We start from the raw sequence: 23,895 nt of genomic DNA, 5'->3' as shown, positions 1-23,895 counted from the left end.
TACAGCATAATTATATGTCTTCTAATTATGAAAAATATCCTAATTGGATTAGAATAAAGTGTCCTCACTATATAATTTCCATTGGTGCATTCTGTTATTACAAAAACCTTCAATGCCTTTTCACAACAGGTTGGTTTTTCTAATTTAATAGCATCTTCTTATGCTGTCTGTATATTTTTTTTTCTTTTATCGATGCAAGATTTATTTCCATGTTTTGGGGAGAAACCTCCAATGATTTTGATGTGCTTTTCCCTTTTGTGAACTTCTGAATTTGTTGGATTCTGGTGGCATTCTGCACATTTATGGTAGCAACTGCTGTCTCTTAAAATACAAAATGTGTTCACTGGAAAAACATCCCTCCACTGTTATCTGACATCTACAGGTGATTTACTAGAAGCATGCAAAACTAAAATCCAGTGTGTTACCCAAATATTTCTACCTGTAGCCTATGGTAAGAAGTCTTACTGGACTGAATTATTGATGATATTAAACTATTGATGCTGGATGTACGACATACTACAGTTCTTGGCTAAGAAGAGGAGAGGGAGGAAAAAAGGGGAAATAATAATAATAATAATAATAATAATAATAATAATAATAAAACTTTATTTATACCCCGCCACCATCTCCCCAACGGGGACTCGGGGCGGCTTACATGGGGCCATGCCCAAGACAATACAATAAACAAAATATAAAAACAACATATCAAAATACAATTAAACAATAAAAGAATAACACTGCACAGTACAGAACAAAATCAAAGCAAAAGCAGCATAACATAACAAGGGCGGGCCGCATGGACACAAAGTTAAAACTCGGGGTAAGAAGAGATAAGAATAAAACCATGGGGAACAGGGGCATGAGATAGTGAAACGGTCTAAAGGATAGATGTTGGGAGGAGTAACAAAGGAGGTATATAACAGTTACTCTCCGAAAGCACACCGGAAGAGCCATGTTTTTAAATCTTTCCTAAAGGCTAAAAGAGTGGGGGCTTGCCTGATCTCAAAAACAAAACAACTACTGTGTTTCCCCGAAAATAAGACAGTGTCTTATATTAATTTTTGCTCCCAAAGATGCTCTAGGTCTTATTTTCAGGGGACGTCTTATTTTTTCCATGAAGAAGAATTCACATTTATTGTTGAACAAAAAAATGAACATTTATTATCTACTGTACAGTAGTTGTCATCACAAACCAGACAAACTGTGAATCCTATCAAGAATTTCTTGTTACTGCAATTATTTCCATGTACAACACTCTATGGTACGTATATTTCCCAATCCTGCATGCTCTGGTGTTGTGTTCAGCAGACATGCTTCCAAACAAAAACTTTGCTAGGTCTTACTTTCAGGGGAGGCCTTATATTTAGCAATTCAGCAAAACCTCTACTAGGTCTTATTTTCTGGGGATGTCTTATTTTAGGGGAAACAGGGTATGGTTCCACTAGTGATAGGTGCTCTGGGAACAATTCCAAATGCACCGATAAAACATTTGAATAAAATTATCGTAGATAGGTTCACAGTTGGAAAATTATAAAAAAGCATCTTAGAATGTGCCATTTTATCAATTGTTGCCTCAGTGATTACTACATTTGTGGATAGAATTTGAATTAGTGATGGTTCAAAACTCCAGTTGGCAAGACCTGGTAGACTGTAAAACTGATAATAGTAATGGGACATCTGTAGTGAAATTGATAAAGAGTAATTGCCAAAACTGGCTAGGGTATTTCTTCTTAATTACAGCTGAACATTGTCACTTGCATGGAAAGAATGACATTTCATAAAACTACCAGACTGTGTTTTACTGCGTTGTCTTTATTGGTCCCTGAACTGGGAACGAATATTATTATATATTTATACAAGAGATGTCCCAGTTGTCCTGAAGTACACAAGGCATCTCAGCGAAATGCAAAACAAAGGCTATGATTCCGTTGGCCTGCCCAACTATGCAAGTATAGAAGGTGGAACTGCTGTATAAAGTGGCTACCAAAGTTGCAGCTGTGATGAGTTATAGCATAGGAAGTAATATCTGTCAATACAGAAAGATGTCCTGCTGGCTCCCACTCAAGCGATTTATCATAATGATAATATTTCAATGCATAATAGTCACACCTTTTATCCCTTTTTTGAATCGAAAAAGGGGATGCGACTATTACACGAGGAAAAAATCCAGCTACGAAGCTTTACTTGGTCAGCAACTGAGTAAAGCTAGAAAGGGGGCAGGCACATATGCTAGTGAAGCTTTCCAAAGGAGCAGGTACACGGGCGAGTGAAGCTTTACTCACCTGTCCGCTCATACCCTTTCCAGCTATGGTGCTTCACTTGCGTGCCGGCGAAATGAAGGGTTGGGCACACGGAAGAATGAAGCTTCACTCATCCATGCCCCCATCCCTTTGCAAAAGAAAAGAAGGGATTGGGGGAAGGGAAGGGGAAAGAAGAGAAGGAAAGGGGTGGGCACACGGGCATGTGAAATTTCACTCTACCTGGTTCTTGCCTTCTTTCCAGCTACAGGGGTTCATTCAGCTGGCAGTTGAGTGAGGTCCTGTAGTTCTACAGGGCAGGTGCACAAGCGAGTGAATGAAGGGTGCAACTATTATGCAAAAAACACAAAAAATAAAAATTTTGCCTTCAAAAAATGGGAGTGATTATTATGCAAGGAAATACAGTAACTGTCAAGAAGCTACTTCATTTGCAGAAATCAGCAGATGGGAGAACAACAAACAGTGAACCATTTTGCCCCTTTTTCATGTCCCCATAAACTATACTTGTGATTATGGTGGAACTGAGGTTACACCTTGACAATGCAGAAAAGGCAATCTTGATTTGGAGTAGGGCACTCTGAATCAGCATCGTCGGAGTTTTGCCCAAACTGCCAGATTAATATGGATTTTAAAAGAAAAACCAATTGAAGATAATGAGAGGGGGTATTGAAATACTAGAAATCATTTATGTACTTTTTGAGCACTGCGAAATCTAGTGATGTAATAATTTCCCATTAGAGTTACTACCCTGTTTCCCCTAAAATAAGACATCCCCAGAAAATAAGACCTAGTAGAAGTTTTGCTGAATTGCTAAATATAAGGCCTCCCCTGAAAGTAAGACCTAGAAAAGTTTTTGTTTGAAAGCATGCCCGCTGAACAGAACACCAGAACATGCAGGATCGGTAAATGTACGTACCATAGAGTGTTGTACATGGAAATAATGGTAGTAACAAGAAATTCTTGATAGGATTCACAGTTTGTCTGGTTATGCTGGTTTGTGATGACAACGACTGTACAGTATATAATAAATGTTCATTTTTTTGTTCAACAATAAATGTGAATTCTTCTTCATGGAAAAATAAGACATCCCCTGAAAATAAGACCTAGAGCATCTATGGGATCAAAAATTAATATAAGACACTGTCTTATTTTCGGGAAAACACGGTAGTAACTCTAGCAACTTCAGTAATGTTAACTTAGATCTGTAGAGATAAAATAATATATTAATTTTTTAAATTTTATTTTCATTATAATTTAGATTAGGGGAGATTAGAGTTCCTTTGTGTTTTACTGAGTCAGTTTTAGTATATTAGTTTGCACTTAAGATTTTAAGTTTTTAGTCTTATTTTAGTGTTTAAGCATTGAGTTTTAGTAGTGTGTTTGAGCTTTAGCTTAGTTTACTTGCAATCTGAGTTTTGTGCATGTGTGTTATTGTAGAGTTTATGTTTCTTCCCTCCTTTTCCTTGTTTTTATTTCCCTTTTTCATTTTGAACGTGGATTATATTGCCTGTTTTAAAACTTATACATAATTTTTTTTAAATAGTGGGGGAGGCCTACTACCTAGCTCAAGCAACCTGTTTTTCCCTGGATCTCAGATATTTATCTCCAATCAGAGTTGAAACTCCAGGATATTTAATGCAAGGACACAGAGGTCACTTGGTTGGAGAATAGAAGCTTGCGACACAAGTGCACACTGGAATGTAAAATTGGGGCCATGTTTGAAATGCAAACATTCTTAAGCACCCAGCTGGTTAAAGGAGAACTCATATCTTCAGCTCCATCGACCTCCAGGTATCCACAGTTGTGAACATTTGATTATGTAATCTTGTGAAATGTTGATTAAAGCAACAAAAAAAACCCTAGCTCTGTAATGGCATATTTCAGGCAGAGGTATGATGATGCTACGTGCAGAAAAGTTGCTGCATGCCATTACCCAGTAAACAGTGCAGAAATCCCAGTAAAACACAACCAAGTTGTATAGGGAAACTTATGGAGCATGACGGAGATTTGCAGAAAATTGCTATGTTTCTTGTTTGGCAGAGGCTTTGAGAGATGTTATGTGGAAAGCTTGCAATCTAGAATGAATCTCCCTAGAAAACAGATGATCAGATGATAGTACCCTTTTTCTGAACTCTAACATAAATATTCATAAGTTGGCATATTTGCCTGCAAGAGCAGCAAATGTCTACATGCATTATTATTGTTTTTTGAGAATTCTTTGAAGAGATCTTTCTCTTTTGCTTTTGAGAAGTGGCTTTAAAATCTTTTAAACATTACACTAAATATGTCTATTGTATTGAACTGATCCCTGTTTGAAGTTTGAAATCGGTAGTTTCAAATGTTTCTAAAGGAATGAAGAAGCTCTTGTACAGTTATTATTATTATTCTTGATTTGTTAGAAGTTTGGTTTTGTTTCTTTCTATAAAGAGGGGAGAAAGGAGACTTCATGAATAATCCCAGCTGAACAGTTGACATCCCTTGTACTGAATGTCATTGAAGTTCAATATTCTACTGACTGTGTCTCCACAGTTATAGGAGCTTGATACTACTTTAAATGCTATGGCAAAAAAGTGCAATACATATTTACCTCCAATACAATTGATAGGGTTATGGTAAGAACTTAAGATTCTTGCAGTTCTTAACTAGAGAATTCCAGTTTGCCTTCTAAACTACAGCATTAGTCTTGTCCAGGGCATTTTCACTGTAGAATTAATGTAGTTCAATTCCACTTTAACTGTCACAGCTCAATGCTGTGGAATCATGAAAGTTGTAATTTTACAAGGTCTTCAGCTTTCTCTGCTAAAGGATACCAGTGCCTCACCAAACTACATACCTGGAAATAAACTGGAACTATTGGTTTACTTTCTGGTTAAATAAAGACATTGCTTGTACCTAAGGTGGCCCAGGACCACCACTACAAAACATAGCCAAATGTTTAGTAAACAAAAATCTTCTAGAAAAGGGGAATGCAAGAGTATGGTCCTCAACGATCCTGCAGAGCCGATGCAATTTCCCACTCCTTCTTTAACAATGAGAAATAGTCTACAGATTTACATGACAACCCAAGTGAACATAATGGAGGCTATATTGTACCTTCTTGGGTAGTTCCCTTATTTTTCCCTACTGGTGCATATTCGGCTGATGGCTGCCAGATAAGCATTAATCTATCAGGCTAATGAGCCACAAACAAATCATTTACATTCTCTTGGAGATGCTCCAGTCAGCAATCGAGCTGGCTCTGAGATGTTTTAATTAATAACTACAGCACTGACCAGTAAATGGAGCTTGTTGGAAGACAGGAGATGACATAACAAACCCAGAGTAGCTTATCAATTTGAAAAAAAATGACGACTTTCTCATTTCAGCAACACAATCAGACATGACTTGATTTACCCAGGCAAGCCTTTGGTAAACCAGAAACCTGAACTCTGCTACCACAAGTTTTCATTGGAGTGGATTGGATACTTGGCTGATGGGAACCACTGCTGGCTGGAGATTCTGGAAGTTACAGTGAACTTCTTTTAACCTCTGCTAATTTCACAATAGTACATACTTCCTTTTTATCCTGAATCTCCTACTCTCTTTTTACTGCCTCTGATGCTTCCATCAATTTATTCTACCATATCATGCCAGACTAGGCACAGTGACATTGCATGCCAGATACCCCCGCAATGTGCTTCTCACAAGAGCCATGACAGGTGCTGACGACTTCTGGACAGACCAAAAATTAATTCAATCCATAATGGCCATCAAGATTGCCCCCAAACGCAGACTCCAAGGAAGAAAGATAAGATATAAAATGAACACCTAAGTCCTTCAAAAGCCCTCCAAACAAGCCCTTCTCCAAACAACACTCAAGGATCATCTATCCATAGAACACCCTGAAAATGTTGAGGAACATTGAAATAAACTGAAAACCTCTATCATCACAGCCTGTTAAGAAACCATTGGATACCAAACTAAAAAAAATGGTTTGATGAAAATGGTAACAACATCCAACACTCTGTTGGTATCCTGGAAGTGCCTCAGAAGTGCCTCACAGTCTGTTGTCAGGTCCAGCCAGACAACCATTACAACAGCTAAGAAAAGGAAAGCCTTCCAAATATAGCAGAGAGCTACCAACTGCTCAGAAAAAGATCTACACTAGTGCAAAAGCTGAGGTCCAAAGAAGGACCAGAGAACACAAGAACATTTGGTGGACAAAAAAGACTCAAGAAATCCAACACTTTGCAGATGTCCAAGATGCATGTGGATTCTTTAAAGCCACAAAGGTCATCTATGGTCCAACAAATCATGACATACACCCTCTACGTTCATCAGATGAAACCAAATTTCTGAAGGATAGAAAATCAATTGCATTATGTTGGAAAGAGCACTACCATAACCTCCTTAACCACAGCTCCAATGTGACAGAAAAGGTTCTCTTGCAAATCCTGCAACAATAAAGCAGGGATGAGCTTGCAGCATTGCCTAGTTTGGAGGAAGTCAGCAAAGTCATCAGCCAACTAAAAAATAACAAAGCCAGTGGACCTGATGGGATCCCTGCTGAAATCTCTAAAGAAAGTGGATCTGGCTGACATAACAACTCTACCAGCTCATTAAAAAAAAGTGGGGGCGACCGAGAAAATATCTGCAGACTTCAAGGACACCATCATCATCAACCTTTTCAAAAAGGGGGGAAATAACAGATTGTAGCAACTATCAGGGTTTCTCTCTTCTAAGCTCCGCTGGGAAAATCTTCACAAGAATCCTTGTAAACCGCCCTTAACCTGTTTCAGAAGACATCCTCCCAGAATCCCAGAATGGCTTCCGCTCCTCCAGAGGAACAGTGGAAATGATCTTCTCTGCATGACAGCTCCAACAAAAACTCAGGGAACAAATCAACCTCTGTACATTGCATTTATTGGCCTTGCTTACTTAGGCGATCCCTCATAGTTCGAGGATGATGGTCCTCCATTTCTTGGAAGACGCCTGTGCATGATTTTTTTTTAATGTGTGGAGGTCAGTGCACGATTGGTCAACACACAGTCTTCACAGATTGAGGTCCCAGCAGTGGTGTGATTAACACAACAAGAGTGGCTTCTCCGTCTGTTGCAGCCTTCTTCCGCCTTCACAGCCATTGTAACATGTACCATGTTATCCTCTGCCTGCTTCGCCATTGAGGTCTTTGGGTCTTCGGATTGTGCTTGGTCTGGAACCTCCCCTGTGGCCACTCCTGGGAGTGTGTGACTCCTGTGGTTGTGCTCGCAGGTTCACTGGAACACGCAAGCCCCCTCACCATGTCAAGGTGACAGATGCAAAGGCATTCAACACAGTGAATTGTAGCGCTCTCTGGACCATCCTCCAAAAAATCGGATGCCCTGACAAATTTGTGAACATCCTGCAGCTCCTCCATGATGACATGATGGCAACAGTCTTGGACAGCAATGGCTCCGAAAGTGACCCATTTAAGGTGGAATCAGGTGTCAAACAGGGTGTGTTATTGCTCCAACCTTATTTTCCATCTTCATTGTTATGATACTGCACATTGTAGATGGGAAGCATCCCACCAGCATGGAAATCCTCTATCGGACAGATGGCAAGCTATTTAACTACAGCAGACCGAAAGCTAAAACCAAGATCACAATAACATCTGTTATAGAACTCCAATATGTTGATGATAATGTAGTCTGTGCTCATCCAGAAGAAGACCTACAAGCCACTCTAAACACCTTTGCTGAAGCATACAAAAGCTTGGTCTCTCACTGAACATCGAAAACATCAAACTGCTCTTGCAGCAGGCACCAGCCAATCCCTCTGCAATGCCAGAAATAGAGCTTAATGGTGTATCGTTAGAAAATGTTGACCATTTCTGCTACCTTGGCAGCCACTTCTCCACAAAAGTCAACATTGACACTGAAATACAACATCGTCTGAGCTCTGTGAGTGCAGCAGTTTTCCTAATGAAGAAGAGAGTGTTTGAGGAGTGGAACATTCATAGGGAGACCAAGATTCTTCTTTATAAAGCTATTGTCCTCCCAACCCTGTTATATGCCTGCAAAATGTGGACCATCTGCAAACATCACACTCAACTCCTGGAACGATTCCATCAGCATTGTCACTGGAAAATCCTGAAAATCTCTTGGGAAGACAAGCAGACAAATGTCAGTGCTCTGGAAGAAGCAACAACCACCAGCACAGAAGCAATGATCTTCCACCATCAACTTCACTGGATTGGCTATGTGGTCCGAATGCCCAATCACCATCTCTCAAATCAGTTACTATGCTCTCAACTCAAGAACCCATTCTCAGTGTTGAAATGATTCAGCAATAAATACAATTTTTCTTTAAACTCCATAATATGAAGGGTGTGATGGATCTTGCCTACCTTACAGGGCTGGTAAGTGGCCAGCCTTGCAGAACTGTGTGCGGCCATTCTGTAGGCCTTGCTTGCAAAAGCTCAGCCGAGCAAGGGGGAGAAGTGATCAGGTAGCCATTACAGTAAATGCAGTCTGATTGGCTGATGCAAATGGGGAGAAGTTGCTTAGCAACTGGAGATGGGCAGAGCCAAAGTGACAGTTGGAGCTGTGTAGCAGAAGGAGAGTTCAGTTTGGAATTCAGTTAGTTAGTCAGTTGGTTTGTGGGAGTTTGAAGTGTGGAGATAGGGACAAGTTTGGGAACCATGTTTTTAAAAGAAAGAAACCTCTTTGAGGAATATAGTTAAAAGCCTTCAGGAAAGGAAGGGCTGAGAAATATATTGTGACTCTATAGTCTAGAGTGTTGATGTTAAATCCCAGGAGAAGTGGATTTAAAAGTTTAAATTGTCCTATTTGTGTTTTCTGTGTGAAGGAACATATTTCCACAAAATCCAAGTTATAGAACCAGGGCCGTAGCCAGAAAAAAAATTCGGGAAGGGTTTTGAAAATTTGGGGGGGGGGGGGTGAACCCCTAGTACATACCCCTCCCCGCTACAAACCTGTCAATATCTGCTTGAGATAGTGCCTGGAGGGACTCTTAATGTTTTGCATCTCATAGACTTAGCATGGGGATTTGGTTAAGCAGTTAAAATTCATGAGTAAACTAGATTTTTTTTATAACTTGAAAAATTTCGGGGGGGGGGGGGGGTTGAACCCCTAAACCAACCCCCCCCCCTTGCTACAGGCCTGTATAGAACCATCCTTTATAAGAGAAAAGCCTAATTTGTTATTGAAACCGCTACGCTTCTTTACTGTTCAATGTTAATAAAACTGCTACGCTGCTTTACTTTTCAAATACAAATAAACAACAACTTGTTTTTCCTCACATAAAGTGTCTCATGTGACTCTATCAATAACATAGAAGAGGCTCCTGAATAAAACATTGGTGGCAGCATTAGTAGAGGTAGTGAGTTTGAATCCTCCATATTTTGGTGGCAGCTGAAACTAAAGCCTTTGCAATTTTGGCATTTCTGAAAAATCCTCTATTATATATTATATATATATAGAGAGGGAGGGAGGGAGGGAGAGAGGGAGGGAGGGAGGGAGGGAGAGAGAGAGAGAGAGAGAGACAGAGAGCGCAACAATCCTCTCCATCAAGGGCATCCAAAATAAATGAAAGCAACCACAAATAAACATCAACACTTAAGCTTATTGTAACCTTTTGCATGAACCATTGAACTTAAACATTTTTACTTCCAACAGTGTAGCTAGCTAGCCTAAAGTACACAGACCCTTACCAAAATGTTTTTGTACAACAATTCCCTTTTAACTAGAAAATGGAATAATCTTGCAAAGTAAAAGTCAGGGAGTTGTACCACACTGCAGTATCTCTTTCCAGGACAACATTGAGACTGGTAACATAGTATTGGCTGTTCTAACTGCAAACGGCTCTCCAGGGTCGCAAACAGAGCTCTTCGCCATCACATGCTATCTGATCTTTTTTAAATTTAGATGTGTCAGGAATTAAATCTGGAACATTCCACATGGAATATACGCACTCAGCCACTGAACTCTGGTCTCTCTTCCCAGAACGATAAATCAAGTACCATCGTGTTATTACCATGGCTTCTTGCATTTGGGCCAATCTAGCTGCCAGTTGCATGGCCAATCTAATCAGAGTATTAATTCAGATTTTAAAGCAGAGGTTCCCAACCTTTGGTCCTCTGGGTGTTTTGGGCTTCAACTTCAAAAATCCCTGATGAGCAGAGCCAGTGGCTAAGGTTTCTCGGAGTTAAAAGATAGAACAGCTGGAGGACCAAAGCCTAAGCATCACAGCCTTAAATGAACCATTAAAATGGGATCAACTGTGGATGGTTTCTTTAACTGTTAAATACATTGCCCCACTGATATTGAAACATGCATCTGCCATTACATGCTTACACAGAGAGACAGAGCTCACAATGATATCAAAGTGCGAGGAACAGCCCCCCAAACCCTAGCTACCAGAAGGGTTGAAGCTGATCCCATATAACCCAGAATATCAAGGCAGAAAATCCCACACTATCTGCTTTGTACTGGGTTATCTGAGTCCACAGTGCCTTATATTCCAGTTCAAATCAGAAAATGTGGGATTTTATTCAACTGTTTGGAAGAGGCCTCGGAGAGGGGCTGCAGGCATTGTGATCCCATCTAATAAAGTCTCAGCACTGAGATTTTACAAACCGTGGTTCCACTACAACAGCAGGAGTCCATTAGATTTGTATTCGTTCCTCTTTTTTTTTTTTTTTTGGTTATGTCAAATCAATTTCAATTTATGGCATCCCCTCATAGGGATTTCCTGGAAAGATTGGTTCAGATTGGTTGCCATTGCCTTCCTCTTTGGCTTAGAAAGTGAGACTTGCCCAAGGTTAGCCATTTGGTTTCGGATCCAAAAATTCAAAACTTTATCACCTAGGGCCCTTCCACACAGCCATATAATCCAGAATATCAAGGCAGAAAACCCCACAATAATAATCTGCTTTGAACTGGGTTATCTGAGCCCACGCTGCCATATATTCCAGTTCAATGTAGAAAATGTGGAATTATATACAGCTGTGTGGGAGGGGCCTTAGAGTCCTAGGGCTCTATCACACTACTCTGTTATCTCGCTATTATTCCCCTGTAACTGCCATGGCAACCTAGTATGGAATCGTGGGATTTGTAGTGTAGAGAAAGGCCTTTAGAATGATCAGTCAAAGCGCTCTTGGTTCTCACTAAATTACCAATGTCAGAATTTCCACAAAATGTTGAGGATGCCTGCCATAGATGTGGGCGAAACGTCAGGAGAGAATACTTCTAGAACATGGCCAAACAGCCTGGAATACATACAGCAACCCTGTGATCCCGGCCATGAAAGCCTTCGACAACATGTTGCAATAGCAGTTAAATTGGAGTAACAGCGCTATAACAATGTAGACTGATAGGACCCCTAGTACAATCACTCTGAGGCATTAGGCTATGTTATTTTAAAGGGACAAATTGAGTGTGTTCTTACAAACAACATCACACAAGGGACAGAAGTTGGCATCTGCATGTTCATTGAACACAGTTACTAGTTTGGAATGGCATTCGGATAAAGTGACAATCACAGCAGTTCTAAAAGCGAGATTAAAGAGGGTTTTTTTCTTAAATCTCCATTCCATTGGTTAAATGTCAATCTACCCCACATGTTTTTAAAAAATGGATGGAAAAGTTGCAGAAATCAAAAAGGAGTTGATGGAGAGGCTATCATTTTTATGCTTTCTTCATTCAGGCTCATAACTTTAGTATGTAAACAACAAAATTTAGTATCTTATAGTAAAGGTATACACAGCTGTCTTGTGGCACCTAAAGAACAAGGGCTATGCAATAGGTGATATACATGAACTAGTAGTATTTCCGTCTTAAAAATAATTGTTTAATTATAGGCACAAAGGGGGACAATCTTGTTGAATAACAGCCACAAATCACAACAATTATCACCTATGTGGGGTTAAGGACATTTAACACTGCCATACCTTGTTCAATCTTGATTAAAATTGCACACACACATTGTGGGGAGGGATTATTTTCATGATAAACCTAACAGATGTTAAGGTCCCAAGGTTGGATCCTTGTACTGTTGCAAAAAAACTTACAGTCCAAGGTTGGAAAGATAAACATTCATCATCCCTTGTTCAACAGTCAGAAGATCTAACTGCTTTAGCTAAGCAGAAATGTGCATTTTGCAGACATTATCTTCAAGAAAACGTATTTTTCAAAATACACTCAGTTTATAGCAACTTATGCCTCCTCTTTTACATTTCTTTCCTCCTCTCTTTCCTTCCTGTTTATTTTCTTTGTAATCAAACTTTTAAAATTCAATAGTATTTGAAAGTCTGAAAGCAGGTCTCAAAGTGGTGTCAGACTACACTAATTCTACACCGTAGAATGTTGAGTGCAGTTTAACAGCTCTTTGAGTGTCAAAGCTCAATGCTATGGAATCCTGGGAGTTGTAATTATTATGATTATTATTTAACCCATTGCAATGCGGTGGTGCAATGGGTTAAACCCTTGTGCCGGTTTAACTGTGACCTGAAGGTTGGGTTACTGAACTGAAGGTTGCCGGTTCAAACCCACAAGACGGGTGAGATCCCATCTGTCAGCTCTAGCTTGTGGGGACATGAGGGAAGCCTCCCAGCAGGATGGTAACACATCTGGGCGTCCCTGGGCAACATCTCTGTAGACAGCCAATTCTCTCACACTAGAAGTGACTTGCAGTATGTTCTCAAATTGCTTCTAACAAGATAAAAAAATATTGCTGTTGTTTATTTATACACCACTTTATCTCTCCTGTAAGATACTCAAAGCAGCTTACAATTAAAAGCATGATGACATAATTTAAAATATACAAATATGCAATCATATTTGCATATACGCCCTGAGTCCCTTCAGGTGAGAAGGGCGGGATAGAAATATTGGAAATAAGTCATTAAAGCAGAATTAAACATAACACCATAACATTATTAAAATTCAGTTAAAATCCATCAAAGCTATATAAAAAAAATCATAGCATACCTCAGAGGATGCATGTGGGTGAAATGTCAGGAGAGAATGCTTCTGGAACATGGCCATAACCCTAACCCTAACCTTTACCTAAAGCAGAATTAAACATAACACCACAACATTATTAAAATTATTAAAATTCAGTTAAAATCCATCAAAGCTATAAAATAATCGTAGCACACCTCAGAGGATGCCTGCCATAGATGTGGGTGAAATGTCAGGAGAGAATGCTTCTGGAACATGGCCATACAGCCTGGAAAAGGCACAACAACCCAGTGATTCCGGCCATGAAAGCCTTCGACAACACCCCTATTATGTTTTGCAAGGTCTTGCAAGGTATTTAGCTGTCTCTGCCAACGTGTGCCTTATAGCATTGAGCCATGGAAGTCAAAGTGGTGTCAAATTGAATTCATTCTATAGTACAGGCATGGGCAAACTTCGGCCTTCCAGGTGTTTTGGACTTCAACTCTCACAATTCCTAACGGCCTGCCGGCTGTTAGGAATTGTGAGAGTTGAAGTCCAAAACACCTGGAAGGCCGAAGTTTGCCCACCCCTGGGCAAGAGGCAAGTGAGTGCGGCTTCTTCCCCTCCGACTAGACTTCCTGACCTCCAAGTGGACCAATCAGGCCCCTTGAGCTGCCTTTTCCCTCCCTCTTTGCTGCCCTTTCAGACCCGCGCCTGCCCCACTTTGCCGGACTAAAAGTCCCTTTGCGTGGAGCAGCCAATCGGAAGGGCGCATCCTTTGCCAAGTGTCGCGTTGGAGGCGGCTCTGCATGCATGTGTGTGTGTCTATATATATATAGCTTTCAATGGATTGCTCTTGTAGTAAATCCGTGGGGGGAATCGACGCGGGTGGAAGCTTCGGTTGAATTAAACTTCGTCTAGACTCCCCCCTCTCTGTCAAAAGTATGTGGTTTTTATTCTTATCTATTTTTAAATTCATACCGGTGAGATCAGTTAGTGTCTTCAAATCAGTAAACCCATCATTGCCATAGTTAAGTAGTTGCGTTTTTGTTGCTATGCTTTTAAAGCTTAACTGTAAACATGCTTGATTTCTAATATAACTCCCTGTTGTTGCTGTCCTTGCAGCCTGGATTGTAAATACAGTAGAGTCTCACTTATCCAACATAAACGGGCCGGCAGAACGTTGGATAAGCGAATATGTTGGATAATAAGGAGGGATTAAGGAAAAGCCTATTAAACATCAAATTAGGTTATGATTTTACAAATTAAGCACCAAAACATCATGTTATACAACAAATTTGACAGAAAAAGTAGTTCAATACGCAGTAATGCTATGTAGTAATCCTGAAAAAGTAGTTCAGTATACAGTAATGCTATGTAGTAATTACTGTATTTATGAATTTAGCACCAAAATATCATGATGTATTGAAAACATTGACTACAAAAATGTATTGGATAATCCAGAACGTTGGATAAGTGAGACTCTACTGTAATTCATTTTCCTAGCTAATGAGAAATGCAGGCACTTTCGATTTCAGCAGTTGAAATCCCTTATTGTCTTCACATTCAGCATTGTAATAAATACACAATTAAGTACTAGTTACAATGTTTTTACTTGTTTGAGTTTTTGAATTGTTTCTCAATCTAAAAAAAACTTGGGAGGAGTTTTGTTCTCATTTTAAAATCTAACTTTCATAAGTGTTTGATTTTTAAAACTTGCAGTGGTTTCTCTCTTCGCACCTCAGATTGTAAATAATTTAAAGGCTGTGGAAGGCTTTCATGGCTGGAATCACTGGGTTGCTGTGAGTTTTCTGGGCTGTATGGCCATGTTCCAGAAGCATTATTTCCAGACATTTCGCCCACATCTGTAGCAGGCAGCCTCAGAGGTTATGAGGTATATTGAATGTATTTAGGTATGTTGAAAGTATACAAATGCTACGTTCAGCAAAGGACAAGAGGGATCCTCTCACCTCAGCAGGAGACTACTGTATACGTGTGGACAATTTCAACAGAAAGGAGGAAACCACGAAAAGAAACAAAATCTGGCTACCAACTCTAAAATCAGGACATTAAATAAAGAACAACACTCAGAAAACAGTGAAATTCCAGACAGGAAACAATCAGGACCAGTTAAACCTCTCAACAAAGGATTCCCCCAGACAGGAAGCATCCAAGCTTTGAAGATGACAGGCTATTTAATGTTAATCAAGGTGATCATTTGCAACATTCACACTTGCCTCAAACAGACAAGAGTTCTTTCTCCCACCCTAGACATTCCACAGATATATAAACCCCGCTTGACTAATTTCCAACAAACCTCACAACCTCTGCCATGGATGTGGGTGAAACATCAGGAGAGAATGCTTCTGGAGCATGGCCATGCAGGCCAGAAAACTCACAGCAACCCAATTTAAATGCTGTAATCTGAGACCTGTTTAGCTGGGAATAAACTTTTACTAAAACAAGTGGGGATTTACTTCTGAGAAGAGACATAAGAAAGTTGATCCCAAACTCCTAGCTCTAGCCGCGTTTTCCTGATGCCTTTATTATTTTTGTATTTTAGCTGAATTGTGGTTTCTGCTGTTTCTGACAGTCTTTTAATTAAAACAAATTTCATTTCTCGCATTAAACCAGGAAAGATACACTTCCTACATAGGTGAAGAGAGCAGCTGTTCTTCAGAATGGTTGCAACCAGCAGTTTAAACAACAAAAACTCCACATGCATCTCTGAACTGATACAGCAACACTTCCAGCATGCAGCCATAACTGGTGAGTTGTTACTGCTATTTCCTTATATTTGTGTATTAGTCTTGATTGATGGCGACCCCATAGATTTCATGGGGCCTCATAGGTAAAGGTAAAGGTTTTCCCTTGACATTAAGTTAGTCATGTCCGATTCTGGTGGTTGGTACTCATTTCCATTTCTAAGCCGAAGAGCCAGTGTTGTCCTCCAAGGTCCTGTGGCCGGCATGACTGCATGGAGCACCATTACCTTCCTGCTGGAGTGGTACCTATTGATCTACTCACATTTGCATGTTTTCAAACTGCTAGGTTGGCAGAAGCTGGGGCTAACAGGGAGCTCCCCCCGCTCCCCTTTCAGTCAGCAAGTTCAGCAGCTTCATATGGGGCTTCGTAAGCAGATAATATTCAGAAGTGGTTTCGCTAGATTATTTCTTTGAAATGTAGTCTACAACACCTGGTTTGTCTCCAATCTGCATACTAAAGATCATGGGCCTTGCTTGGCTTCCATGTCCTTCCATGTCCTTACTGTGTTCAGTAGTTAGAATTTTTATTGCTGTTTGCTGTGACTTTCAAGTTGATGAGTAAAGAGTCGGCCCAAAAGAAATCCTGATGTTTTTCAGGTTGAACACTTTTTTGCTGAATGCATTTGTTTCATTTAGAAACATTGCCGTGGTGTGGTAGTTACATCCTTCTCCACAGCAACCAGTTGATAGCCTAAATAAAAAGAAGATTTTTGTCTGCTGTTGGGAGGAGAGAAATTAGGGAGAGACAACCTAGCATGCTATGGAAGCAAGTTCCATTCCTTTATCACTTTTCTGTCTGAAAGATTGCTATTTGTTATCCATGCTTAGTAAATCCTCAGTGCATGACTTTTGAGAAAGGCTTATTTATTAATAGACCTGGGGTTTTTTTTATCCCTCTTCCAAACCAGTTATTTGTTCTAAAGAAGCTTGGGTGAAATCAAAGAGTTTTATCATAATGAACAGCAGAAGGAAGGCCTGGTTCTATACCTTTCCAAGTCTTCCATTTTAGTAGGTGATACATGGAGACGGATGGGCCCCCTGATTGTGCAGCAGGTTACACTGTTGAGCTGCTGAACTTTCTGACCGAAAGGTTGGCAGTTCAAATCCAGGGAGTTTGGTGAGCTCCCGCTGTTAGCCTCACCTTCTGCCAACCTAGCAGTTTGAAAACATGCAAATGTGATTAGATCAATAAGTATCGCTCCAGCAGGAAGTTAACAGCACTCCATTCAATCATGCCGGCCACATGACCTTGGAGGTATCTTTGGACAACGCCGGCTCTTTGGCTTAGAAATGGAGATGAGCACCAACCCACAGAGTCAGACACAACGGGACTTAATGTCAGGGGGAAACCTTTACCTTATCTTACATGGAGATGGATGACTTGCATCATTCTCAACTTAGAAGCTCATCATTCTATACCCAATTTGTAGAAGAACTCTTAAATAATAACTGCCATAGTTTCTGTCCATTTGAGTTGCTGAGATCTATAATCTATTGTCAAGGTATATCCAGTTCCAATCCTACCCAGTCTAGACACGTTGAGTTGAACAGGAAATACTAGACATCCCAGGAGTAGAGGTTAATACAGCCGCCAGGTGTTGTTCGACTTTCATTCCCACCAGCCCTAGCCAGTATAGTTAATGGTGAGAGATTCTGGAAGAAGTGATCCCACAACATTTGGGAGACCTATTGATTTCCACCCCTGGTGATAACTATTTCAGTGGGCCTTCTAGCAAACAAGAAAATGAATTACTAGACTATAACTATTAGGGCAAAGCATTTTCTGTCCCCCTCCTTTACCACCCACTTCTTTATTACTGTGTGTGCACTCTTATTGAAAAGTCAATGTTTGGCTGTTTCAGGATAATTTCTTTATAGCTAGATGTGCTTCATAAGGAAACCATTTTATCTCACTTGGTAGCGTCAGAGAAAGATTATATACTGATCCTATAAAATCCCAAGGTTTACTGTAAAGGAACAGTCTATAAGTTGCCACCTTGACAACTATGGTGCTGTAATTCTCCTTAGTATGCAAAGGAACGTGTGAAAAATTAATTTCCCCCATCAGTATAACTAAGTTAAACTTATTGCCAGGGCTTGATATTGTGAAGCAACAACGTTTCTTTTCTTTGGGCAGCTATATGAAGCAATTTGGCTCTCTTTTTGACAGCCTAACAGAATGTAATCTTGGAGAAAACAGCGTCACCTGCTTCTTAAGGGTCTACTATGTCGTCTTCCAAGTGCATATATGTTTCTGCTGACATTTTCTTTTTTTCTGTTTTTATAAATAAACATCACTTGTGGCCAGAAGGGTTCTGTTCCAACAAAACACATTTCATTAAACTTTTCTTGTAACTGTTTAGGAAAAGCAATTTATTAAGGAATAAATTCAAAGTGGTACTTGTTGGCAGCCGATTTGGTATACTTAGCTGCAGTTTGACATATCCCTGACGTGCCAGTGATTTAATGAAAATATATACATAGCGGGTCTTTTAGCTAAGTGTAATAATTTATTTTTACAGATGCTGACTGGCTTCTTGCACCTTACTGAGAATCTCTCACCTTCTCTCATCTCTTACAGACTTTGACTACTGGGATTATGTAGTGCCTGAACCCAATTTTAATGAGACGGTGTTTGAGGAACGGTCATGTCAGAACCTAGTAAGAATGCTGGAGAGCTGCCTATCCAGATCAAAGCAAACTAGACTGCATTGCTCAAGGGTTCTAGTCCCTGAGAAACTGACCAGGAGAATAGCCCAGGATGTCTTGCGCCTGTCTTCAATGGAGCCTTGTGGTTTACGGGGTTGCATTATTCATGTCAACCTGGAAACGGGAAATGTATGTAAAAAGCTGGATAAGATTGTGTATGACCCTGCTGTTGTTCCTACGTTTGAGCTAACGCTGGTGTTTAAACAGGACAGTGGCTCGTGGCCTAGTTTCAGAGATTTCTTCCCTAGAGCTTGCTTTACTTCCAGCACTAAACGTACCCTAATCCTGAGTCCTGGATTTCGGCTAATAAAGAAAAAATTATATTCTTTGATTGGGACGGTTGTGGAAGAATGCTAGAACAAAAAGGAAATGAGTTTCACAAACTGAGCCTACTGCCCTTAGAAACATGACTTAATTTTTTAAAGATGATGCTGACTTTTGCACAACATACTTATATCTCCCTAGGCTGGCAAAATCTCAATGCTGCTAGCTGGCACTAGGTGGAATTGGAAAGAGCACAGCTACTGATACTTGAAACATTCCTCATTGAGCATCCCTTTTGCAAACCTGTTAACAAGCCTGTTTGCTGCTTACTGCTAGAAGTCGTACTAAATTTTACCTCTGCATATTTGATGCCTTAAAAGTTATTCTGCCTTCTTCTAAGGTTGGATTTCTTTTGTCGTTAAAGAACATCCTCTGGGGAACAACTGGCAAGGTGCCCATCTGGGTATGCATGCTAAAGTAACAGGAATCGTGCTTCCAGGTGATGGTTGAAACAGCAATGGTGGCATCTAATGGATACATTTTATTCTTGGAATGATGCCAATTTATTTGAGATTTTGGATTAGCAGTTACTTAACTATTTTGCTGGTATTTCTGGCCAAGTAACAGTTTGCACAATCCTTTTGTGGCATATGAGTGCCTTAGTTTCGCATCGGGTTGTCTTCTAGATGGAAGATTTGAAGCATGTCCATTTGCTCGAAGTGCTATGAAACAGCTAAACTGTATTTCAATTGTGTGAGTCTCTCTGATATCTGGAAATGTGAAGTCTGTAGACTGACTGATGTGGAACAACAGATATGTTGATTTAGAAGGACACATAATGGTTATGTGTTGTTGAAGGCTTTCATGGCTGGAATCACTGGGTTGCTGTGAGTTTTCCGGGCTGTATGGCCACGTTCCAGAAGCATTTTTTCTTGACGTTTCACCTGCATCTATGGCAAGCATCCTCAGAAACATACCTCACAACCTCTGAAGATGCCTGCCATAGATGCTTCTGGAATATGACCATACAGCCCAAAAAACTCACAGCAACCCATATTGGTTATGTTCACAGTAATGTTTGATCTGCCTCAAGTCTCCTTCTAAAAATAAGAACATTGTTCTCCTATGATCCTAACTCTCAATTTGTTAAAATAATTCAAACAATTTCTTTTCTGGGATTTTTATTCATATCTCAATCTTTTCTAAAAACATGGCTGGTGAAGCAATTGCTTGGAGCTGTTTGGGGTAATACTTCCCAAGACTAGCCAGGACTTTATCCATTGTTTGAAAACTGCAGATCCAGTTGATGCAATCCAATAAATACAGCAGAAAACACTGTTAGGTAACTCCATAAATGAACCCAGTCAATCCTCATGATTCTGTTCACTCATAGCATTTGATGACTAAGCTTTTAAAAAATCCACAGCCAAAGAGATGAGCTGAATATCTAGTCCTTTCCTAGTTTTTCTACTCCATTCATACTATAGAGATAGGCCTGTAAGGCTGAGATAATTTTTCATAATCTGAGGAGAAAATTCTGTATGGTTCTTGGTACCAGATTCTACCTCTTCTTTTGGAGGTGGAGGCATTGAACAGTGTTAGAGAAATCGTCTTTGTCTTTAAAAGACTTCTCTTTTAAAATGTGATAATGGGAAGCTTTCTTACAGCTTAGTCACTCCAATATTCTGCTGGCTTCTCTCTTCCTACTTAGTTGCCAACTGTTGCCATTTTAGAAACCTCATAAGCACTCTGTGAGCATGCCACTTTTAAACCGCACTGAGTTGGCATTGGTATCCAGAATTCAAGTTAGGTGTTATGTTGAACGTTCTTTTAAATACCTCTTTATTCAGTGATCCCGTACTTTACGGCATTAAAATCTAAGCTTTGTGTGTTGGTACAAATGAACAATTTTAACAAATGCAAAAAAAGTACCCAGCAAGGGACCAGATCCTAAAACAGGAGTGGGGAATGTGTGGACCACCAAGTGTTTGTGACTTCAGTTTCCAGAAGGCCAGGACAGCATGTCCAAAGGTAAGGAATCATGGAGTTGAAGTCAAAAACACCTGGAGTGCCAAACCTTCCACAGCTTTGTCCTCAACCATTTATAATAATGGAAAAATTGATAAGGAGAAGAGACTGCTATACTGTCATGTCTCAAGCTTTTTTTGTTTTGTTCCTATGTGCTCAATTTGTAATTTGTCCTGTGTGCAAGAAGAAAGAAAAAAACAGAAGTCCTAGAAGGCATTGCTCTTGACTTCTTTCAGGAGTCTTTATATGAGATAAACTGATGTGTATGTGGCAGATGTTCCAGATCTGTTGATTTTTCTGAGCAACTGAAGCTTTGCCTTGCTGAAACAGGACCACTGGAAACTGGTGTTGCACTTAATTGCTTTTAACCAATGAGTGATAAATGGTTGCCTTCGCATGAGTGCATGAGAGTGTCTTTCGGATTTGCACAGAAACAAACCTGTTTACTGTTCTGAAATGGTGAAATGTTATTCCTTGCATTGCCTTGTTGCTTTCTCAGCACTGAATTTAAATGTGAATTTTAATGTAAGTCTGTTCATAAATAAAAGTTTGTTTTTAATTCTCAAGTCTTGATTTCTTATAAAGTACCTTGTCTATTACCTTCTTCCACTTTTTGAAAAACGGCATGGAGACAGAAAAGATTAGGAAGATAGAAACTCACCTCTTTAAACATCCTGTCATTTTTATTTATTTTTTTGGTGGGGAGACCAACATTGGATCTGTTTATTTTTAAAAAGTTGGCTGAAAAATATGTAGCAAGGTACATGTTAACTAGGTACATTCTGATTACTATGTTTTTTGCAATGTGCTGAAGATCTCCTTGATTAAAGCATAACATATTCTGAACGGCTATTTATGCAGAACAGTTGGTCCTGGCCTTAATGAAAGATTTTACACCTTCATTTCCTCAAACCATTTTGGCCCCTGTTCAGCAGTTCTTATTATAATGAACAAAGTTAGGAGAGATCTCAAGATCATTTTATCACTCAAATCCTTGCTCTTAAAATTCATGTGGCAAACTGAATTCCCCACACCAGAATGAGAAGGAGGAAGTCACAATTTACCAAATAAATTGTTCCTTTAAACCAGTGCTTCTCAACCTTCCTAATGCCATGACCCCTTAATACAGTTTATCATGTTGTGGTGACCCCCAACCATAAAATTATTCTTGTTGCTACTTCATAACTGTAATTTTGCTACTGTTAAGAATTTTAATGTAAATATCTGATATGCAGGATGTATTTTCATTCACTGGACCAGATTTGGCACAAATACCCAATATGCCCAAATTTGAATACTGGTGGGGTTGGGGGAGGTGTGATTTTGTCATTTGGAAAATGTGGTTGCTGGGATTTATAGTTAACCTGCAATCAAAGAGCATTCTGAGCTCCATCAATGATGGAATTGAACCAAACTTGACACACAGAACTCCCACGACCAACCAAAAATACTGGAAGAGTTTGGCATTGGCCATGAGTTTTGGAGTTGCAGTTCACCTACATCCAGAGAGCACTGTGGATTTAAACAATGATGTATCTGGACCAAACTTGGCATGAATACTCAATATGCCCAAATGTGAACACTGGTGGAGTTTGGGGAAAATAGACCTTGACATTTGGGAGTTGTAGTTGCTGGGATTTATAGTTCACGTACAATCAATGAGTCCCTTGAATGCCCAGCAATGATAGATTGTGCCAAACATCCCACACAAAAGCCATATGACCAACAGAAAATTTGGGTTCCTAAGACCATAAGAAATATGTGTTTTCTGATGGTCTTTGGCAACCCCTCTGAAACTCCTCGTGACCCCCCAGTTGAGAAACACTGCTTTAAATGGTCCCTTAAAGGAACAATAAGTGTAGAGAAAAAAGAAAGAAGAAATTAAGTCCAGACAATATGAATAAACTGGCAACAATATGGCAAATCGTTCACAACAAAGATGTAAATCTAGGTAGAGCATTGAGATCAATTGAAAGTAGAGGGAAAAGATTAGTTGAGGACTTGTACACAGAAAATGGGAATCCTTTAGAGAAAAACGAAATTCAGAACTGGATGGGAGCAGGAAATTGGATCCAAAGTTGGACAATAAGACAAATATTTATAGACAGAGGAAGAGAATTAGGGAACAGGACAGTCCATTTGAGAAGGTGATTAGGAAATGTTTCAGAGAGGGGGAAAAATAGCAGGAGATTTGTACGAAAAAATTATAACAGTAAAAGAAGAAATAATAGTGGAAATATTTCAAATGTGGGGAATAGATATGGAAATTGAGAGGGAAAATATCCAAAGGGAAATAAGGAATATAGCAAAGGAAAATATAATATACTTAGGAGAGCAAGAAGGAAAATGTATCCAAAATGGTACAGGACTCCTGCACAACTTTCATGTTTTTACCAGGTGTAAAGGACAGGTGTTGGCATGGTTGTAAACAAAGTGGTGTGTTTAATGACGTGATATGGAAATGTGACAGAGTAAAGGCATACTGGAGAATGATTGAAGGAAAAATTAAAATAATGTTAACTCTTCAAACCATAATAGCCAATAGAAATGTATTACATGCAAGGATACCAAGGAGTGTATAATGTGCAAAAGGAAAGAGTGGTTGACAAATTAATAGCGTGTGCTCAAATTGTTTTAGCAAGAGGTTGCAAAGATAAAACAAAGTGGACTCTGACAAATTGGTATAATTATATAGTAAGTAGTATATTAAATGTGGAAATAACAAATTGTAAATTGGACAATATAGACAAAATAGAAAATGTTATACTGTAATTTAGAACATGTGGGATCCAGTTAGGAATTATTTAGAGAATGTATTAAGATGTGGAGGGGAAAAATTGAGATTAAGGCTGATATTGCAAATGTAATTTCTGTAGTTTATTGCATAAATTGTATGACCAGAGGGAGGGGGTGGAGGATGGGAGGGGGGTAAACAATAAAATAAAAATA

At 39.5% G+C, this 23,895-nt stretch overlaps 1 protein-coding gene across 1 annotated transcript; it reads left to right on the top strand.

Annotated features, from left to right (window-relative positions):
- Positions 1 to 13,934: 13,934 nt before the first annotated feature.
- On the top strand, positions 13,935 to 21,512 carry ddit4l (DNA damage inducible transcript 4 like). The gene is made up of 3 exons (XM_008118274.3): positions 13,935 to 14,122; positions 15,815 to 15,949; positions 18,527 to 21,512. Exons 2-3 carry the CDS (start codon positions 15,862 to 15,864, stop codon positions 19,009 to 19,011), a joined length of 573 nt encoding a protein of 190 aa, XP_008116481.1. The 5' UTR covers positions 13,935 to 14,122; positions 15,815 to 15,861; the 3' UTR covers positions 19,012 to 21,512.
- Positions 21,513 to 23,895: the final 2,383 nt, after the last annotated feature.

This window comes from Anolis carolinensis, chromosome 5, assembly GCF_035594765.1.
Source record: "Anolis carolinensis isolate JA03-04 chromosome 5, rAnoCar3.1.pri, whole genome shotgun sequence".
In the NCBI taxonomy this organism is placed as follows: domain Eukaryota; kingdom Metazoa; phylum Chordata; class Lepidosauria; order Squamata; family Dactyloidae; genus Anolis; species Anolis carolinensis.
This window is presented reverse-complemented; position numbering and strand designations above follow the sequence as displayed.